The 19,168-nt window shown below is 36.3% G+C and overlaps 1 protein-coding gene across 3 annotated transcripts in view; it reads right to left on the bottom strand.

Moving 5' to 3' along the window:
• PCLO (piccolo presynaptic cytomatrix protein) overlaps positions 1 to 19,168 on the bottom strand; it is a 402,702-nt gene that overhangs the window by 48,074 nt on the left and 335,460 nt on the right. For 2 of the 3 annotated variants that reach the window (XM_056341741.1, XM_056341744.1), the window contains exons 20-23: positions 18,427 to 18,621; positions 17,009 to 17,191; positions 6,805 to 6,946; positions 2,814 to 2,881 (exon numbers count right to left, since the gene is read on the bottom strand). In XM_056341741.1, the coding sequence (XP_056197716.1) occupies positions 2,814 to 2,881; positions 6,805 to 6,946; positions 17,009 to 17,191; positions 18,427 to 18,621 (588 nt within the window). Of the gene's footprint in view, positions 1 to 2,060; positions 2,882 to 6,804; positions 6,947 to 17,008; positions 17,192 to 18,426; positions 18,622 to 19,168 lie in introns of those variants that run through there. The other variant, XM_056341742.1, reaches the window with a different exon arrangement.

The raw sequence follows: 19,168 nt of genomic DNA, 5'->3' as shown, positions 1-19,168 counted from the left end.
CCAGTGTAAGATAGCATGCAACAATGCATATCATAAAAATAACTGTAACACAGTGTCCAAGAGCAAAACTCTGCATTATTTTATATTATTAAGTAGTATGAAAATACAGAATATGACAAGATGATATGTTCAGAGAAACAAAGATTATCATAGCAATACTCACAGTTATTCATATTGACCATTTGGTTGTGTCAGCAAAGTAAATAGTACTGTTTTCCAATATTCACTTATAACTTAACTGATACATCTTAATAGCACAGAAACTATTCCCAGCAAAACATTAGCACATTTTTCAAGTGGGTGAACAGTTACAAAAGGAGCATATTTTCCCCTAGTGATTCCACTTACATACATGACTAAATTTCGATGTCACACCCCGCGAGCTGAATCAGAGCTCTGTTGCTACAGTTTTGATTCAGTTGCCTAGAGACCAGTTTTCGTTGCTATTTAAGAGTCCTACCTTGCTTCACGTCCAGCTACTGGTCCTAAATATCTTGTTCCTCTAAGTCCCCTGCCATATTTGCCAGGCCTGCGTGAATGACTTGGGTGACTAAAATATTTCAAGTAGCAGTAGATTGCATGTTTAGGCAATCGGATTTATTCTGCACGGTTTCAAAGAGAGCCATCCACTGGCTACCTTTCACAGTTCTCTATTAAGAATATTTGAAAATGTAAAAATAGTACTAGTATTAAAAGGTTTGAAGTATAGCACTAAATCCTGATTTGCAAATGAGAATACAAATGTCAACTATGGGAGCGCTCTACAAATTAATGGAAAGTGGGAATGAACACTTCTCCCAGTCAATTGCAGAGCTCACCTGATCCACAACACAGATAAGTGAACTACAGAAAAAATATCATTTGATCTTGAATACTTAAAGTTTTTCATTCACTTTTGTTCATCTATGAAAAGAATACCACAATAATTCTGTAACACTGTGTAATTCTCAGTTAAACTTGAATTCCTTTAAATTCTGAACTACTTCTGCAAAGTAATTGCATTTACATGTTGAAACTGAAATGCTGTTAAATTGTTTTTCAGCTTTTAATTTAATTTATCGTTTGAGATTGATCTGTCCCATCTTAGTCAGAAGTCAAGACACTAAAAACTAGGTTGGCTGCCCCAGCTTCTCTCACCAGGGAGAAACAACATTTAGGAAGAGCTACTCACTTGATCAGACTTGGAGTGGTAACTGAGAGTTTTCAGGTAAGGAGAGGTGAATTGCATCATAGGTAGAAATTAGGGAATTATGGCTTTTGAGTTGTCTGCAGATTTTGATGAGCAGAGACATGACTTTGACTGGAAAAGCAATTTTAGTGACCAAATGCTATATACACATCTTTTAAAGCATTTAAAATGTGCTTTTTGTTTGGGTCTGTTTGCTTGCTTGCTTGTTTGAATGACACAAGCATTAAATGAAAACATTTTGTATTTATAGGTTCTGAAATTTATGATCCGAGACCTTACCTAAGGGGTATTTTATGATGAACAATATGATGAAAAGCTATTTGTTTACAATTATCATTCTGTATAAAAGACATCATGACAAAGTAAAAATGGAAAATTCCTGATTTCCCATTTTCATCCCACCATTTCTCTTTTTTTAAAAAAAGGTTTTTCAAATACTTAAAAATACCATTGAACAAATTAAAATTTGATAAGCAGCTGAATTTGGATTTTTGTATGATGATTACTATGTACTGAAAGTAAATTTAGTAGAATGCATATACACAGTTAAAGTTTCTTGCTTTGAAAATGACAGTTTCATAGTTCTACCTTCAAATTCTAGTTTGATTTCTTCAAATCTGTGGAACATTAGACTGCTTTTACCTCAAATATAGCAACAGCAATTATTTCCCCATGTATACAGATTGCAGAAACCTGAAAAATGTTGATTTTTTATGACTTAATATGAATTTAACTTCAATTGTATATATGAATTTCAATTTCTGAATTAATTAATACCTCAAAGCTGCATTGAAATGCATTTCAATGATAAAAGTATTATTTTAATGATAAAATTAAGGTCATGATAATGTAGTTTTATATTTGAGGTCAACAGAAACATACACTTGAAAGAATATACCTTATATGCAAAGGGAAATGGAATTTTCCTAACATATCCTTCAATACAAAACTCTTAATTTTCATGCAGTTGTCCATTATTACACATGAAAGAGATAATGACATTGCTTATAGAACTCTGAAAGCCATTCTGTCGGGCTCTTTCCAGCTCCAATATTACAATGTCTCCTTTGGCAGCACCCCATCCATAATGGACAAATTCACTCAGGATTTCCCAATCAGATAAGAGTTTCACTATACTCTTAGTGCAGCAGTCAAGCCTGATATTCAGCTAATATTTTTTTATTTAAAATTGATGTTTTATGTAGACACCAAAATTAATAATTGCTTTATGAAGTAAATATTCTAAAATGTTATAAAAATAGAGCCTGACAGCCATTGGATATTTTTGTCTATTTTAATAAGTATTGAGTCAGCTCCATACTTCATATTTTTTATTCCAATACTATGAAAAGCAATGAACATTGAAAGACAGATATTATTCATTGCAATCTTACTATTTAACTAATTTAGGTAGACAGGTAAGACACTGTTCTCAATTAAACTGAAGACTCATTACATTAGTGCTATGTGTAAAGGGCCTTAGAGTAAACAAAGGTTAGGATCTTAATCTACAATACAAAGAAAGCATAAACTAATCTTTCATATCATAACATGTAAAAGAAATAAACATATTGGTTTTATAAACATGGGATACCACTGTAGTGTTGTTTGTATTTCTTTTTACCTTCTGCATCGGTTAATCCTACTCCAGACTGCTTTACTGGTTCTTGTCCATTCTGGCTCATCTTCCCTCTGTTAAAATATATGGTGGTAGTTGTCAATAAGACTGTAAAGAGATGAGATCTGAGAAAATGCTACATCAAGCCAATGAGGCTTGGTTCTGTATGAAAAGACAAACATCACAGGTATTTCTAAAAAAAACCCAACTGTGTGTGTATATATATACATACAAATTAAATTTCAAGAAAATGAAGTGGATGATAGGTGGTGTTTTTTTTTAATTTGGACAGATCACTTAAGAATATTATTATATATTATTATATATATTTTCTCTCTTTTGGACTTTTCTCTCTTTTGGAGACAACTATAATTGCAGCTTGCTAAGCCTGTACATTCTTAGAGGAGGGAGACATCAGGTGCTGTCTGCTACCTGCCACCCATCAGCCTGCGGTTCCACAACCAGTCTGCATAACTCCTCCTTACTTTATCCTGTTATTGTGAACAGCGAAATATATAATAAGGAGTCACAAAATTGATATTTGGTCTACAATACCGTTACTGCAAAGGTAAGGCATATTTGTGGTCATTATCTTCTTTTAATGATTTACATTACAGTGTAGCTGTAGCATAAGAAACAATTCAGTTCTGTGACTTACATTAATCTTAAAATAAGGTGAGTGGAATAAATCATGCTCTGGAGCTCCCTATCTTTCTCCACTGGATGTAGAAAGAACCTGGATTACAATCTAGATGTATATTTTTAGGCAATGAAAGTTAGGTAAAATATAATCTATCTTTAAATGTACTTCTTGCAAGCTCTAAGGTATGATTACAATCACTCTCAAAAACGTGTCTGCTCCTCTTAGTTGTTTGTGCTTCTATTTGTCTTAAGACTCCCTGAAGACTGGAATGCTGTGATAAAGAATAGAAGGCATTGTCTTCAAATGCATGTGGTTCCTCTGGGTTAAATGGTCAGCACTGTTCTTTGCTACCAGTGAGCCAGCTTCATGTTTCACAGCAGCAACAGAAACTGTCCAAGTTCACAATAAACTAAAAACTCAGTATAAAATGTCATTTTCTAAAGTGATTTTAAATTCAGTTTTAACTGAAAGTTATTATTTTCTTCTGCTATTGTAAAGGAATGAAGCTGGGTTAATTAATGTTGATAATATACAGCTGTGGGCTGGCTTGGGGGGTTGGTCAATGTAGGTAAGGTGCAGGTGTGGCTGGTTCTGTTAAGTGGTTGGGAAACCAATGAAGAGGGAGCAGGTGAGGAAGAGAGAGGAGGGAGAAGCAGAGGGAGTGACCCTGCTCTGGGTGAGGAGGGATAAGGAGAAGGCAGCAGAGGGACTGGTATGAAGAATATGCTGGTATGAGATGGTAAAAAGGCCTTGTTGCAGCTAGTTTGGAGAGTGCTGTGAAAACTGGAGTTGTATATTATCAATGCTAATTAACCCATCTTCATTCTGCTTCATTCCTCTACATTCTATGAGGTAATGCTTCATAAAATGTTTTACAAATATGATGTGAGAATTATTTGTCCCCAGCCTTAGATTCCTTATGTGTTGTTCAGTTGTTTTTTACCTTTGCATTCAAAATTAATATAATTTTGTGACAATGTGCTGGTATAGATGGTTACACAATATGAAGGCATACAGAATTTGGTCTTATCAGTGATGGTAACATGAGTAACTTCCACAGATACTAAAGTGGATAAAAAGAATCTTTTTAAAAAAATCTCCCAAATAGGAAGACTTTACAAGATTTATTCAGCTGTGTATAATGATTAATTTCCCTTGATAGTTATAACTATTTAATATTGGCAAGTATTCTAATTAGTTACCTCATCAAGCAATTCCCATGGTGTCACAATTTAATTTTTTATTTTGCTTCACAACTAGATGTTCCCATGGTTAAAAGCATTTGGACTAGAGTAAAAAGTTTAAAACTCAGCCTACCCAACACTTTTTCTATTGATAGATCAGAAACTTAATCTAAATGGGATCATATAGCCAAAAGGATTTTAATATGCCAAGACACTTAAAATTATTTAGCCTACATAATGCTTCACATCCAAATTGTGAGCTGTGGTCTTATGGACATGCTGTATTAATGTACAGGGTCAGAGTCCCTGTGGTCATTATCAAGCCACTGCAAATGTTGCTTAGAATTTCAATCATACATGTACTCATATATATAAGAATTTTTATCTAGAATTCAAAACGGAAACAATTATCTATTTCAAAACATTCTCCCCATGAATGATCCCAAAGGTCTCTTACGGTAACCAGTACTGCTGTGATTCATGTTCCTTACATTGCTATGTGAAACCCTTGAAACTAACATGAAAAAGAAAACACTGCCTGTCTAAATGTCCTGTGTAACTTGTAAGGTCTCTCTCTACTATCAGAAGATAAACAATTTATTTTAAAAATGCCATAATAAAAAAAGATAGTCTAGCCCTTAATGGAAAATGAGAGGGCTGCATACATTTGATTTAATTTAGTAAAATTCATGGGAACAAATTACTGTAAGGGAAAAGCTGAAGTCGTGGAGGCTTCTTCCTCCTTTTCAGCAGAAGTGGGGCTGGTTTCAGGCTTAGCAGACTAGTGAATCTGTCAGCCAAATACCAAGTAACTGTAGATACTGTCACATTGCTAGACAATACACAATAAATTATACTGTTTGGACTCAAATTTAGTGTATGTGAACTAAAAACTTTTATTGAGAGCTCCATCTTGTGTTTCTGTGCATGAAGATTTTATTCATCATTGCTTTTCTCTTTAGGAATGATGGCAAAGTAACTTTATTCACGTGCAATTAAAGACTGTCTTTTTGCCACTGGGAAGTACAACTCATTTAAACCTACAACATGAGTGGAAAGTTCAGTGGAGATTAAAATATTGGCACCCCACAACTTGGCTTGTGTTGTCCTCCTGAAGATAAGATCGAAATATTAGATTTGTGTCTATTTCCCTTTAGCTGCTAATAAGCTGTATACAAATAACATTGGGGGTTTTTTTTAGACAATTTTGAATGCTTAGAAATTTCACAGTTCTAGAGAATTAATTTTTTCTTCATTCAAGCTTTTTAAAGCAGATTGTATCAAGCTCTTGTGACTAATAATTCAGGACTTCAAGGGAAAAGCAAGAACTTGTGTCACAGAGAAAACCATGGAACAACTATTGCAGACACTGAATAAGCAATGACCACCAACTAATATTTTGACAACAGTCAATCTAGAAAATGTTCAGGCCAGAAATTGCTATACTCCTATAAAGGTATCTAAATGAAATTCCTAACTGAAGGTCCATGCTGTCAAAGTTGAGCAGAAAAATTCTGGCAAAACTTTTCTCAGTGGAGTAGTTAACTGGGTAAAATGTTTGAATATTAAATCATTTTATAGGATCATTTCACTGCTGGTAGCTTGATAATTCCTACAGGGACTCAGTCCCAAAGAGCTTTTTCCAGCCAAGAACTGAGCAATTCTACTCAAAGTCTTAAAAACTTGGGAAAAGTTGGGCTATGTCCAGCACCTGAATTTCAATGGCACTAGTAACATCTCTTTCTAGAAGGAGATCAATCTGAAAACTTAAAGTAAGCATTCTTAGGCCTACAAAAGTTGTAATTTTAAAATTACATTGTAATTTTATACATTTATATTACATATAGTTATATAAATAAAATTACACAATGTACATTTAAAAGATAACCCAAGTTCACCTATACACACTTTCATGAAATGCTGAGACTAGCACCTCTCCTGGGTGACAGCAATAAATTCATGAGGTTGAGGCAGAGGTTTGGTTGGTTATTTACAATTCAAAGCTCAACAAAGTAGAATAAAAGTATGGGCTCTGAGAAATTCTCCTGTTAGATCCTATTCTACTGTGTAACCCAAGGCTGCAGAGGAAACAACATGAGAAGATGACTGGCAAGTGAAAGAGCTATACATAGTTCATGGATGATAGAGGATATTAAAGGAAAATCCTTACATTCTTGGGATGGGAAATAGGTTATTCTCTCCTGTGGCACTGCTGCTGCCTTCGCTATCCATGCTGTATCCACTGCCAAAACTACTGGCTGACGAGCCAGTGGAGACAGAACCTTCTGCAGGTCGGTGGTTAGTAGACCTTGCTGTACAGGGCGGGAACAGTGGGTTACCAAAAAACTTGTAAGATATCAGTACCATCCACGTTAAGAAAAACTGCAATTTATCAAAATCACATGCTGCAAACACCTTCATTTTTTTACTTTATATCCCAATATTGAGTTATCATCTTTTGTAGATGTTTATTTTCACATGGAATAAGGTTCTAAACCAAATAGTATACCACCGTATTTTTTCCTCAAATCTTGTTAATAGTTCAAATCGAAAGCCTGAAGGAATAAAAGAGTGGGTTAGATTGATTAACATGGTTTTTCTGATTAAAGCTACAGAAAACCAGTTATTAATCTGTAACATTTCATATGGTGATCTTGTAAAAATGAAAGTCCCAGTGGGCCTTCCTCATATTCCTCACAAAAATTCTTTGCATTTGATGATTTTGAGAAGGAGAGGAAGCTGAAAGGAAATAAAAGAACACCGTCTATAGTCACAGAGACTGTATGAAGATCTCTACCTCTCTTCAGATGTAATGCAGCTACTGCATTATATTTCTCAACTGCTCCTACCCATCTAGACCTTTTACTATACACCTAGAATTTTAATGTCCATATGGTGATGGGAATTGTCCTAATCTTGTTTAAGAACATTTGGTGTAGAAAATCTACACCAGCACGTGTTATTTTTACTTCAGGTGCCTGCTTATTTTGTGTTTTGGATATTTTTGTACTACGTGAACAAATCTTTCCATATTCAGGCTTTAGCAAGTTGAGAAATATAAACAAAAAAGGACATAGTGACATTACACGTAATAATTAATACAGGAACAACAGAGTAGCTCTTCTCATATTGAATAATACAATTGTCTGGGAATATTAATACAGATTTTTAGATTATTTTTTGTTAAATGTTACTTAAATACATCTACTATTGTCATGGCTCATCTATTCCAACTGACTGAGCTTATATGCTGAAGACAAAACCAAATCTTTTGGGCCAAGTTATTTTTCTGTGAAGACTTGATTAAGTTTTATGTTATTTTGGTGAACTGTGAAACTCTAATGCAAGCAGTTAAAAAAGATTATTCTTTAAACAAGAAATCAGTCAAATACCTAAATGGAAATTACTTCAAATAAGAGCCAGAGCCGCAACAGTGTATTGCCTTAAACTGCCAACCAATATTATTTATGTTTGAATTATAAATATTTTTGGTGAAGACTGCTGCATACTGCCTGATGTGGGACCAGGAAGCTGAGTGTGACTCCTCAGATGTAATAAAAAAAAATAGATTAATCACTGAAACTAGAAGAAAGGAATGAAGCAGTTCACGTATCATCAGTGCTTGGGCCAAACTGTGAGTTAAGACAGAACTCTGTCTACAAAGTGATTCTTCACTGCTAAGCCGAGCTGTCACATAATATTTTAAAAAACTCTTCTCTTAGCCTCCTTTGTTTCACTATTACCTATAGCCCAAGAAGGAATCTGTCAGTCTAAATTATTTTTAGACAAATATATTCTTTAGCTCTATTTCATGATTTTACACATTGATCATAGGCTATCTTCTTGGTCGTTAATACAAATTAATAAACTCATGGTGTTATTAACAGATACCCTCACTAGCTCATCTGGAGAGAAAGCCATGCATTTTCTCCAGCAGAGACAGCCCGAGCACAGCAGTGTGCCCTGCTCAGGCAGCGGTGAACGGTGGCTTCTGCATCATGTACAGCCTGTGGCATCATGAGTGAATTCTTATGACTATGGTGACATGACAGCAAACTGCTGTTGGGAAACATTGGGCAAGAGCGAGATTTCAGAGAAGAGAGGTCAAGCTCTCCTTTATAATGCATTATTGCCAGCTGCAAGGTATGCAACTGCCTGAGCGGGGGCTAGCTCACACCTGCCCCAAACTAAACCATAACCTCAGTTCTCACAGGGTTTGTATGAATGGTACAACTTCTGACTTTTGTTGTTCCAGAATCTGAGGGTTTCTTTAGGTTGGGTTGGGTGGCTTTTTTGCTATCGTATGACAAATACTTCATAGGTGGGGAAAGCTGGAAAAGCCACGCATCTGCAAAACCCATGGAAGCCAAGACAGCATTGCGCCAGCATAAAAGAGCATCTTTCATTTTTCCCTTCAGCATGAATTTGCTTAGCGTAGCGTATGTGTCCACCATGACATATGGGGCTGAAAGCATTGTTCGTGTCTGGGCTCTAATATTGCTGTAAAAGCTAGTGCCTGACGTAATTATTTTTATATCTTTACTGGTGGATTTCTAAAACCAGTAAGAACCTAGAAATTATTTCAAGCCAGAAAAGCTTGAATTAAGCCTTTATAAATGGTTTAGGAGTTTTGCTACATTGATTTACAATTAAAACAGATGTTTCTTTCAAAACAGCTGTATCCTGATGATACATTTAGTATGCTGTATTTTAAGTTTCTCTGCTGTTTTCACTAATTTACAGCTTTTCCTATATTGATGGTTTTTCCCATAAGATCTCTTGGTAAATGGTTATAATGGAGCCAAATTTAGACTCATGACTGGATTTTGAAAATGCTGACGTTTAATGTTATTCTTTTTTTTTCCTTTTCTTTCCCTGTCTGCTCTAAGAAAGTAATGAACTGAAATGTCAAGTTTGCAACAACAGATGAAATCCACAAACCTATTTACAGCTGGTTTTGTGACAAATTAAGAATCTGGATACAAAGAACTCTGTAACTCATGAGAAACCCACATTTTCTAGATATCTGTATTTTTACAAATATACCTAGACCTCTAAGCTTCTGCTGTTGGTTATATAGGAAACTTTCAGATTTTGAATATGTGGTGATGCTTGCTGCCAGGCAATATTTTTCCTAAGAGTTAGAATAACCATGGTTAGGTTTGTACTCTTAAGTTGAAAGTTAGAACTTGCTTCCTGTTTTCATGTGTGAGGGACTAATTCGTACCTTCATTTCAAGTGCTTCAAGTCTTTCCCTTTCTCTTTGAACAAATGCAAATGTTGTAGGAACTTTCACAAGGCAGTCTGAGCTCACTGTGGTACTCTGGTCTTACTAGCCTATGTAAGGTCTGTGAAGCCCTGTAAGTGTCAGAACAATTGCCACCTGGCTTGGCCAGTGGGATTCCCACCCACATAAAGGACAAGTAAATAAAGTGAGATTAGGGCAGGTTCACTTCTAGGTTACAGAGCTTCTGCTTACAGATGCCTAGGCTAGAAAATGCTTAAGTTTTCAGGTTTTGACTTCAAAGTTCTGTCAGGAGGTGCCTTGGTCTGTAGGGAGTTGAATTGTTCCATATGGATTCACTGTGGTCCAGAGATTGGATATTCTCCTCTGATATCACAGAGGCGCCTGATACTACAAGGTACAGTCTCGTTTTACTTAAATCTACAACATTTATCTGAATAGGAACTTGGGCAACATTTGAATATTAAGTATCCAGAGTATGGAAGAGCTGTTTCATTGCTTCCTCGCCCTTTGTTTTTTTTCAAATTATTTCCTGGTTCTTAGAAAAAAAAACCAAAACAAACACACCACAAACCCAAACCTTTTAAAAACTCTTAGAAAGCTTAGAAAATTTTAAAAATACTTCTTATAGGCAAAGTCCTGCTGTCAATTACATATGATGCTGAAATATTTCCATTTTTAGAGAAAAGCCTTAAGGTCTCAGCAGATGAAAGAGGCTAAGCTTAGCTGAAGGTCGTTACCCAGCTTATAAGACTTATAATAATGAACTCAAATCAGTCAGCAGCAAAATGGAACCAATCCAGCACTGTCAGCCACTCCAGCTATTCTCTACAGTGAATGGACTTTTTAATTTTTTTTTAAAAAAATATTTAAATTTGAAAAATGGGACTGTGCTGTTCTGTGGTTCCTGTGGGTAAAAGAATATCAGACCCAAGCAGAACTTACTCTTGGGGATTAAGTTGTAGATGTTCCCCTTTTCAGGTATCTGTCTAGAATTCTAGTAGAAATAAAACTCTCAGAATACATTGGGAAAGACAGTTCTATTTGTTCACCAAACAGGAGGAGCAAAAAATGCTTTTGTGTATGCATTCAGGATTAAGTTTTGAGAATTTGCCTCTAGCTGCTTGGAAAAAAATGTTCTTTGTAACTGGCAATCTTGTGAGAAACCCTCAGTGACAAAAAGGGCATACTGAGTCTTCTCAAAGAGATGGAAGCAGGTAAAATCAATGATTTGCTTTGGAGAGTTCTCTGCTGACCAACAGACTGGGCATGTCACATGCAGTGTCTTCTGGCAGAAGCTTGTCTACTCTTCACTCTCAACCACCTTGTGCCTCAAGTGCTCCAACATCAAACTGCCCCCAAATGCCGGTTTGCCTTGCTTTATGAGGGGTTCACTAGCACTCCAAGCAAGTGCTACTCTGGTCTGCTCTGTAAGATTCTGCTGTGTAAAACCCTGGTTTTGGGACTCCAGTTGCATCTTTTGTGAACCGGCAACAGAAAGGGGATACCTAAATAACTAGTGATCAAAGACATATACCTCAGGTCAGTTCTGATCATTTTTCCTCACTCTTTCTTTTACTGAGCAGTACTTCAGACCATGGTTGTGCCCATTTCAGCCACATTTATATATTAGGCGCTGCTCTGACCACCTGCTGAGCAGTGATATTTTGTGACATTTCAACACAGCTCTTTACAGAGCAATTTACCATTTGAAGTGAGTAATGGTAGAACAGCACTCATCTTAAACTGCCGTGATGGCGTTTCTTTACCCAGCAAAGCGATTCTGAAGAAGTAATTTTCTTCCGTGTCCTCCATAGGGTTAGGCTACCATCTAACAGACTTTTTAAATAAGAGTTATCAAATCAAGAATCTGAGCAATTTCCTGAAATTACATGTCAGCTTAAAATGGTGGACGAGTAAATAGCAGGAATAGCCAAAGCAAAATGGACCAGCTATTAGCCTGAAACAAGACTCAAGACAGCCTCAGATTACTGCTCTTTGCAGAGACTGGGGACAAACAGCTCTTGTTTTGATAATGATTCTTAGAAATGGGTTATTTGTAGCAATATGAAGGCCCATTTAAGTTGGAAATTAAGAGACTAGTGAAGCTAGGCATAAAACAGCTTTAGGCAGTAAATTATTTAAAGTATGAAAGAAACATCCTAAATTGTTGTAGGAAATTAAAACATGGCATTGCCTACTAAAAGTGTGAAAATGCGTATAGACCTAAAGGGACCCCAGATAAGCAGGTATTTAAATCCAGTCATATCCAATTCAAAAGGTTTAGAGAACCTAGGAATCAATTTCCTTTCACTCGGCATTGTTGCTAACATCAGTAAATAGAACTTAGTGATAAGGAAAATTCCTGTTGATTTTAATTTCATGCAGCTAAGTGGTTAGAAATCACACAGTGCTGGCTCAGCCCCGTATCATGGATTTCACAGTGCTAGTGATATCTTGGTCCATACATCACATTGCATTTCTGTGTAGTTTTAACCTGTTATGCTGACACTTACGTGAACTTTCGTCAAAGTTGTTGGAACAAGGGAGTTAAAAGCAGGCATGCCCTTTTGAACTGAAGTGATTTAAACCCAAGGACATTGAGAAGTGTAAATTGACAGACTTAGTTGGGAACAATTGTGAAAATGCTGATGCACCTCCTGTCTACTCTAGATATTCTCCCCAACAGTATCAGCTCTGACAGTAGACCTCCCTCTGACCAGCAAAATCGCTTGACACACATACCTTGGGAAAGTAGTTTCCTCTTGGGATATCACAGAAAAGCTTTTGTCACAATAGAAAATTTATAATATAAAAGATGAAATGTTCTCTATGAGATAAGAGAAATAAATAGATTATGGGTACATGCATTAGATTTGGAGGTTTTCAGAGAATGTTGTGATTTTAAATTCCTCTATGTTTAGGGTTGAAAAAAACCCCTTTCTATTACTGACTAAAATAAATATTTGAGAAATTTCTGTAGAAATATATTGTTTGTATTACCTTAAATGATAATTTAACAGGTATGTTTGAACCTTTAACTGAAATACATGGCATTTTCTCCAGGTCTTTAACATTTCCTAACTAATGCAGGTCAAGAGCATAGCACTACTTTTCTCCTGGCAGCTTGTTTGCTTGTTTGGTTGTTTTTTAAATGTGTGCTAAATAAAAGAGGAGCTGCATGTGGCATCTGTCATCATATGATGTTCAAGAAGCAGCATATTGACTTGTAGCTCCTCTCTTATGAGCGTCTGTTTGAAGGGATAGAAAAATGCATAGGACTACAATGATGTTCAGGCTTGAAACCACCTATTGAGCTCCTGAAATACTTCTTTACTGTTCTCCAAACAGCCCAGGAAGAATCAAAATAATTTTCTAGAAATTTTCTTCTTTGGTCAGAAAATAATATTTTTATTGTTGACCATTCAACATTCTGATGTAATAAAGGAATTGTTTTTTTCATTGGACAATCATTGTACCTTTGGGGACAAAACTGGCACCTCTTCCTCTGCAAATAAGGTCCAGCCCATTGAATTTTACCCATGAAGCTACACCCATGTAGAGACCACAGCTCCCTATGAAACTGTGTACTTTAAAAAATGGCCAGTTATGTAGATAAATACTGACTACATGGTGAACACCATCTTTTTTTGTTTGTGCTCTGAGCTTGTTATTTCACTGGAAACTACGCCTTCTATTCTACTGAGGCAGAGCTGGTGCACCTTCCTACTTCACAGGGGCATTGAAGGGAAATTTTGCTGTTCCCTGTCTGTCTTATTCACTTTATTGGAAGTTATTTAAACTAAAGCATGTAATCAATTCTTTTAAAAATATAAACTGGCTTTGAAAAGGCCTTTTACATAAAATCGGTAAATAACTATATTGTAGGTACACCTACTGTTCTATATGCATATATCCAGATAACTGGTAATTAACATTAGAATATCTCTAACTGTTCAAATATCTGAAGAACTCTAAAATAATTTATTATATTTAAGGCACAGATGACCTACTGAGAAAATTCAATATAATGGAAAGATTATTCTGTGGGACAAAGTACTGACTTAAAAGAAGGTGGACTGGTTTACACTCTCTAAAACTGACTCATGTAAACTCTAACACACAGATTTATGTTTAAAGGAATGTGCTTAATTTTATGTGAATGTGTAATTGGCAATGATTCATATTTTTCACAAAACAGAAATCAAATTAACTCAAACCTAGGCACTGCTCTCTCCCTCTGGCTTGGATCCCTTGCAAATTCTGCCTTCAAAGGTTTGGCTCTGAAACATTATTGTTCCTCTCTGAGGGGTGTGGTGGAAATGTGTATTATGCAATCGGTTTCTTTGCAGATCACGCTTTTATCTCTCACAGGCAATAAGAAAATTATACTTCAGGGTTTATCTTTAATTAAATGCCGTAGTTGAATATTGGATTTTACAAAGTTGCTGAACAAAGACCAATTTTCTGTTATAGCGTCACCTTAATTTTAAAAGAGAGTGATTAAAATACACTTTTTGCTATTTAATATGAATACAGAAATAGTTCCATGCAATAAACTTAAAATGATGCAAGTCCTTTGCATTCACAAAATATATATACCGTGGGTGCTGGTTTTGGTTATGATTTCCTTTTTACTTCTCATCAGACATATAATTAATAACTGACAAAACACATCAAATAGAAGCGGTCCTAGGAGTCAGAAGTAGAGAAATAATTCTCTGCAGCATTCTAAGAATGACTAAGTGTTCTTACATTGTTTTGGTTTTTTCAAGTGACAATTGAATTCAAGGAAAAAAAAAGGTATCGAGAGACTAAATTAAAGGAGTAAACTTTCTGAGGGTTCTCTTAGCTACAGAAGGACTGATGATCAGTCACAGCATAGAATCTTTCCCAACACTCTTGTGTGCTTGGACTGAAAAAACCACAAACAGTTGTTCTAATAGATGCTGTTCTCTGATAAAATCACATAGAAATAGCTGTGTTAAAAAATAATAATGATGCTGATGATATGTAATGGCTTCCTTAATAAAGGACTTTGTGACTTAGTGACAAAAAGCTATTAATTTGCCAAGATGACCGTTCCAGTCCACAAAACCAGTTCATAATGGGTTCTTTTCCAGGTTTCAATACAGTAGGCTGTAATGGGTATGGGTACCACAACCATGCAGTATCTCTGTAGGACTTCCAAACTGATGATGCTGTAATATTCACAATACTCTTAGAACTTTTGAACTGCAGGGGAATCCTCTCCTTCCTTCATCACCTCTTCCTCCTGCAAAGAACTCCATAAACTGAAAGCTGTTTTGAGCATCTTTGGTGCTTTTTCTATTTAATGTCATAGTCTCTTCTTGTTTTACTTACAGACTCCACAGAACTGCAATTAACTAATCTTGCTTCTTGTTCCTGCTGAAATGCATGAAAACCTTTAACCTCAAAACAGTAATTACTGGCCCACCTCATATGAATAAATTAGGACAAACTAGTCTTGGCACACTAAGAAGCCAAAACTTCTCACAGATCTGAAACCAGGCTTGTAAACGTTGTGTAGGTGACCATGCATTGCATATTATTGTCAGAAATAAAATGACAAAAGTACCATGTCTCTTCATAGTAACTCTAACCTCACTTATATGTTAATGACATTAATGTGGGCTGCTCTTCCCATAATTTTCCATGATGCTTTTAATATTGCTGAGCCAAGTGCATATCGATACTTCCCCCCCCACCCCCCCAATTTTAGAAGTAAAGAACCTAGCATAGCAGTTCAGCGGCAAGAATACTTGAGCAACAGCCTAGCTATTTATGATAAAAGTGTATGTGAACCTTGATTCAACCTTGTATCACAAGCAAGAGGTTTTACTATTGCTTGTCTACACCAAAAGGCATCATAGGACTAGAAGTGCTATGTAGTTCTGTTCCAACAGACATGACACCTCAGAAGATCACCAGAGTTATTTAGATTTCTGTGGTATAGCTCCCAGGAATAGGATGGGCCTTTCAGCTGTGGTGCCTGAACTAGTGCCATGATATCCTCTGGCCTTTGCTTGAATTAAGTGTCTGGAGTTGAGCTATAGAGTAAGACAACATGTGTGGGTGGACGCAAACGTGTGTAGACAGATCTATTTATGGAAGAGTTCTTAAGGCTTTCATAAGAAACAACTTGTTATTTCTAAATACAAAGTTTAAAATAATTTGTTAAATTTGCCCTGTTAATTAGCTGTTTTAACAGTACACTAGTTCTCTTAATGAACCTTTAGAGTACATTGTTTGAAGTATTGTTCCCTCTTTCTCTCCTGCAGCCTTCTCAGCCAGACTGTACTGTCCACAGTGTGTAACAGTGTTGACAGAGAAAAAACTTCAATGACTCATGAGAGCTTTGGAAGGGGTTACAGCACAAGAAAAGCTCTGGGAGTCCAGTCTGTAAGTTTATTGGGATAAGCTCTCAGATTTCATGGAAATAAACAAAATGCTCCAGAAGTCAAAAGATCCGTACCAATTTGAACCAATTGAGATTCTGGCTCTGTATTTGTGATGAGGGGAGAAACTGATGGTATGTGGTATTTAGGTTTGATGTACAGGTGCCTACAGGTAGAAAAAAATTTTTTTAGAAGCCGATAGGAAAGTCAAGAGATTGAGCTATACATTGGTCAAAACTCCCTTTCCACTGGCAGTTTAAAAAATTATCTATCCTAATGACTTTTGACAAAACAACTAAGTTGGGAGAGGAAAAAGAAATTGTTAATGTCCTAATTAGAATTCCAGAAACAAAAATGTGCAATTAGGTTTTTGTCACAGTACAAGAAATGTTCAATCATGCTTAAGCAGACCAGCTTGGATGCATGCTTTTTATTAGGCAACAACATGAACAAAGCTATACCATTTTTCAACAGATGTCTAAGTCCTCCAGTGGAATGGAAGTGCACACATTTGTTTTGTAATGTATCTTAGCACAGCTTTTCGTTATGGATTTATGTGCTGATGTGGAAAAATCAAGCAGATTTCTTGATTCATGTTAACATTTACAGCACTTAATGGGGGGGATAAAATAAATATCGCAATGAATTAGTAGACATGGCAAGAAGGATTTGGGCTGTGATTGGTTTCTTAACCATGTCTTTCTGCTCACCTCCTTCAGGCTTGACTGGTCCATCAGACATCACTTTCCTGAGGGCTAGTTGGCTTTGGTCTTTGTTGTCATTGGCTGGTGGAGGCAGATTGTCAGACTGAGTTCTTTGAATAGGGAGGACTCCTGCTATGCTGTGTCTGTGCTGCTTCCTGGCATGATTAGACTGACCGCTTTTATGTGCTGCTGTGGCAGTGTGGGTGAAATGGAAACCCAGAATATGTATCCTCAGATGGAACCAGCTTAAATGTTATTCATGCAAACAGAAGTGGGTTTTTTTTTTCTGTATTTAAGTAGTGTTTTCAAACACCAAAGAGACACCACATGCACAGCATTAAAGATTATTAAAACTGGCTGTTTCTTTATTAATGATGGTGAAGACAAGGGAAGTAATTTTCCCCCACTTTTTGCATTATACCACGGTAAGTTTATGGCATATCAACAAATCCTGAAGACAAACACAATGATTCCACAGTCAGAGAGTTTTAATTTGCCATCAACTGAATCCTTAGCTAGAATTAAGATACTGGTCTGAAGTATACTCTAGAGAGCAATCCTTTTGAATGGAAAAGTTTTAATTTATGAATCTATTTAAAGTTGTCAGATGAAATCTATCTTGACTGTAATCAATCCATGGCACAAAAATTACCAGAAAAATTGAACTGACTATGACACCTGACTTAGCTCTCAACTCCTTTTGACTTTGCTAACTTGGTAACATTCTTGAAATCTCATGTTGTTAATGACTTTGTATATTTAATGATTTCGCATTTAATGTGTTTAATGCTTTTGTCTATTGCTGTTCTGCTCATCACTTGAATTATATATCTGATATATTAAGAAGGTTGCTTATAGTTCCTTTAAAAAAAATAAATTAGATATTTACAGTCATGTTTCAAAAATAGAAATCTCAGCCATGTAGTTAAAAAACTTTTTTCTTTGTCTTCTTTCTTGTATATAGTACTATCCTTCCCGATTACTACTTATATCTTGTTGTTAATGTGCTCTCAGTACTTGTTGTGTGCAACTTGAAGAGCTGGCAACTGCATCTTTGCAGGTTTTGATTATTTCATTGGTAGTTGTTCAGTGACATCAAAACACTACCACACAATGGAATTCTCTGGGAGTCACGCACAACCATGGAACATCACGGACCCTGAGTGCAGGGACTGATGGAGAAACAGCCAGTTTCACTGCAGTCTATATAAATTAAAATAAATAAATAAATAAAAGACTTCTAAATACAAGAGTATATTGTAATTATATGTATTCACACACAGGCACACAAAGAAAGACATTGAACAGTGAGCACAGTGTGCCAAGAATAGAAAATAAATAGCTGAAAAGGGAAGGACAGCAGGGAAAAAGGCAACAGATGAATATTAAGCTGCCATGCTGAGGAATTTATTTGCGTCTTTTACTTGGTTGAAGACGAAGCTGTTGGACAGCTGCTTCAGCAGCGGCGATGGCTGCCCCAGCGTCTTCAAGGTGAGTTTGAGTGACGCTGGTTTTGCTTTGGCTGCGAGATGGGCCATGAGAGCGTAGATGTCCTTCAGAGGAAGATTTGGAGCTCCCTGGACTGCTGTGGGACTTCTCAATGGTGGGCACCTGCATGTCTACCAAGAAAATGAAGAAGCGCAGCTGCTGCATTTATTAGTCACAAACAGACAGATAATTTCATTTTCTTTCTCTTGACTGCACTTTCCAGCTGCATTCCAGAACAAGGAATTAAAGATTAAGCTGTGCAATGCCATTCAGAGTCTCAGGATATATCTTGATTAGGAAACTCTTATGGAGAACCTTTTTCTACTTCCCCACTGTTCCCTGGCCCAGGGAATAAAATAATTTACTATTGGGTTTCTGTCACCTGTGAATTGTGCCTACTGTGGTGATTTAAACTGGTGGAATGATGGGGTAGCCTAAAGAATTAATGTTTTCCACTTTCTACTTCTTTAGTATGTAAAGACTAACTGGCGTCACTTACACTGGTACCAAACACTTAGCTAATGCAAGCAATTTTATTCTGATGAATGCCACAGTCAAAACCATAACCTAACTTACAGCAGCTTCTATACTACCCTCTAATTTAGATATAGATCTTAGGCACCAATCCCTAGCAAAACGTTACACAGAGTAACAGAGAGGAGATGGAGCAGAATCTTA

This window comes from Falco biarmicus, chromosome 5 (assembly GCF_023638135.1).
Source record: "Falco biarmicus isolate bFalBia1 chromosome 5, bFalBia1.pri, whole genome shotgun sequence".
Classification (NCBI taxonomy): Eukaryota; Metazoa; Chordata; class Aves; order Falconiformes; family Falconidae; genus Falco; species Falco biarmicus.
Note: the sequence above shows the minus strand (reverse complement) of the source record. Positions and strands in the feature narration are given on the sequence as shown.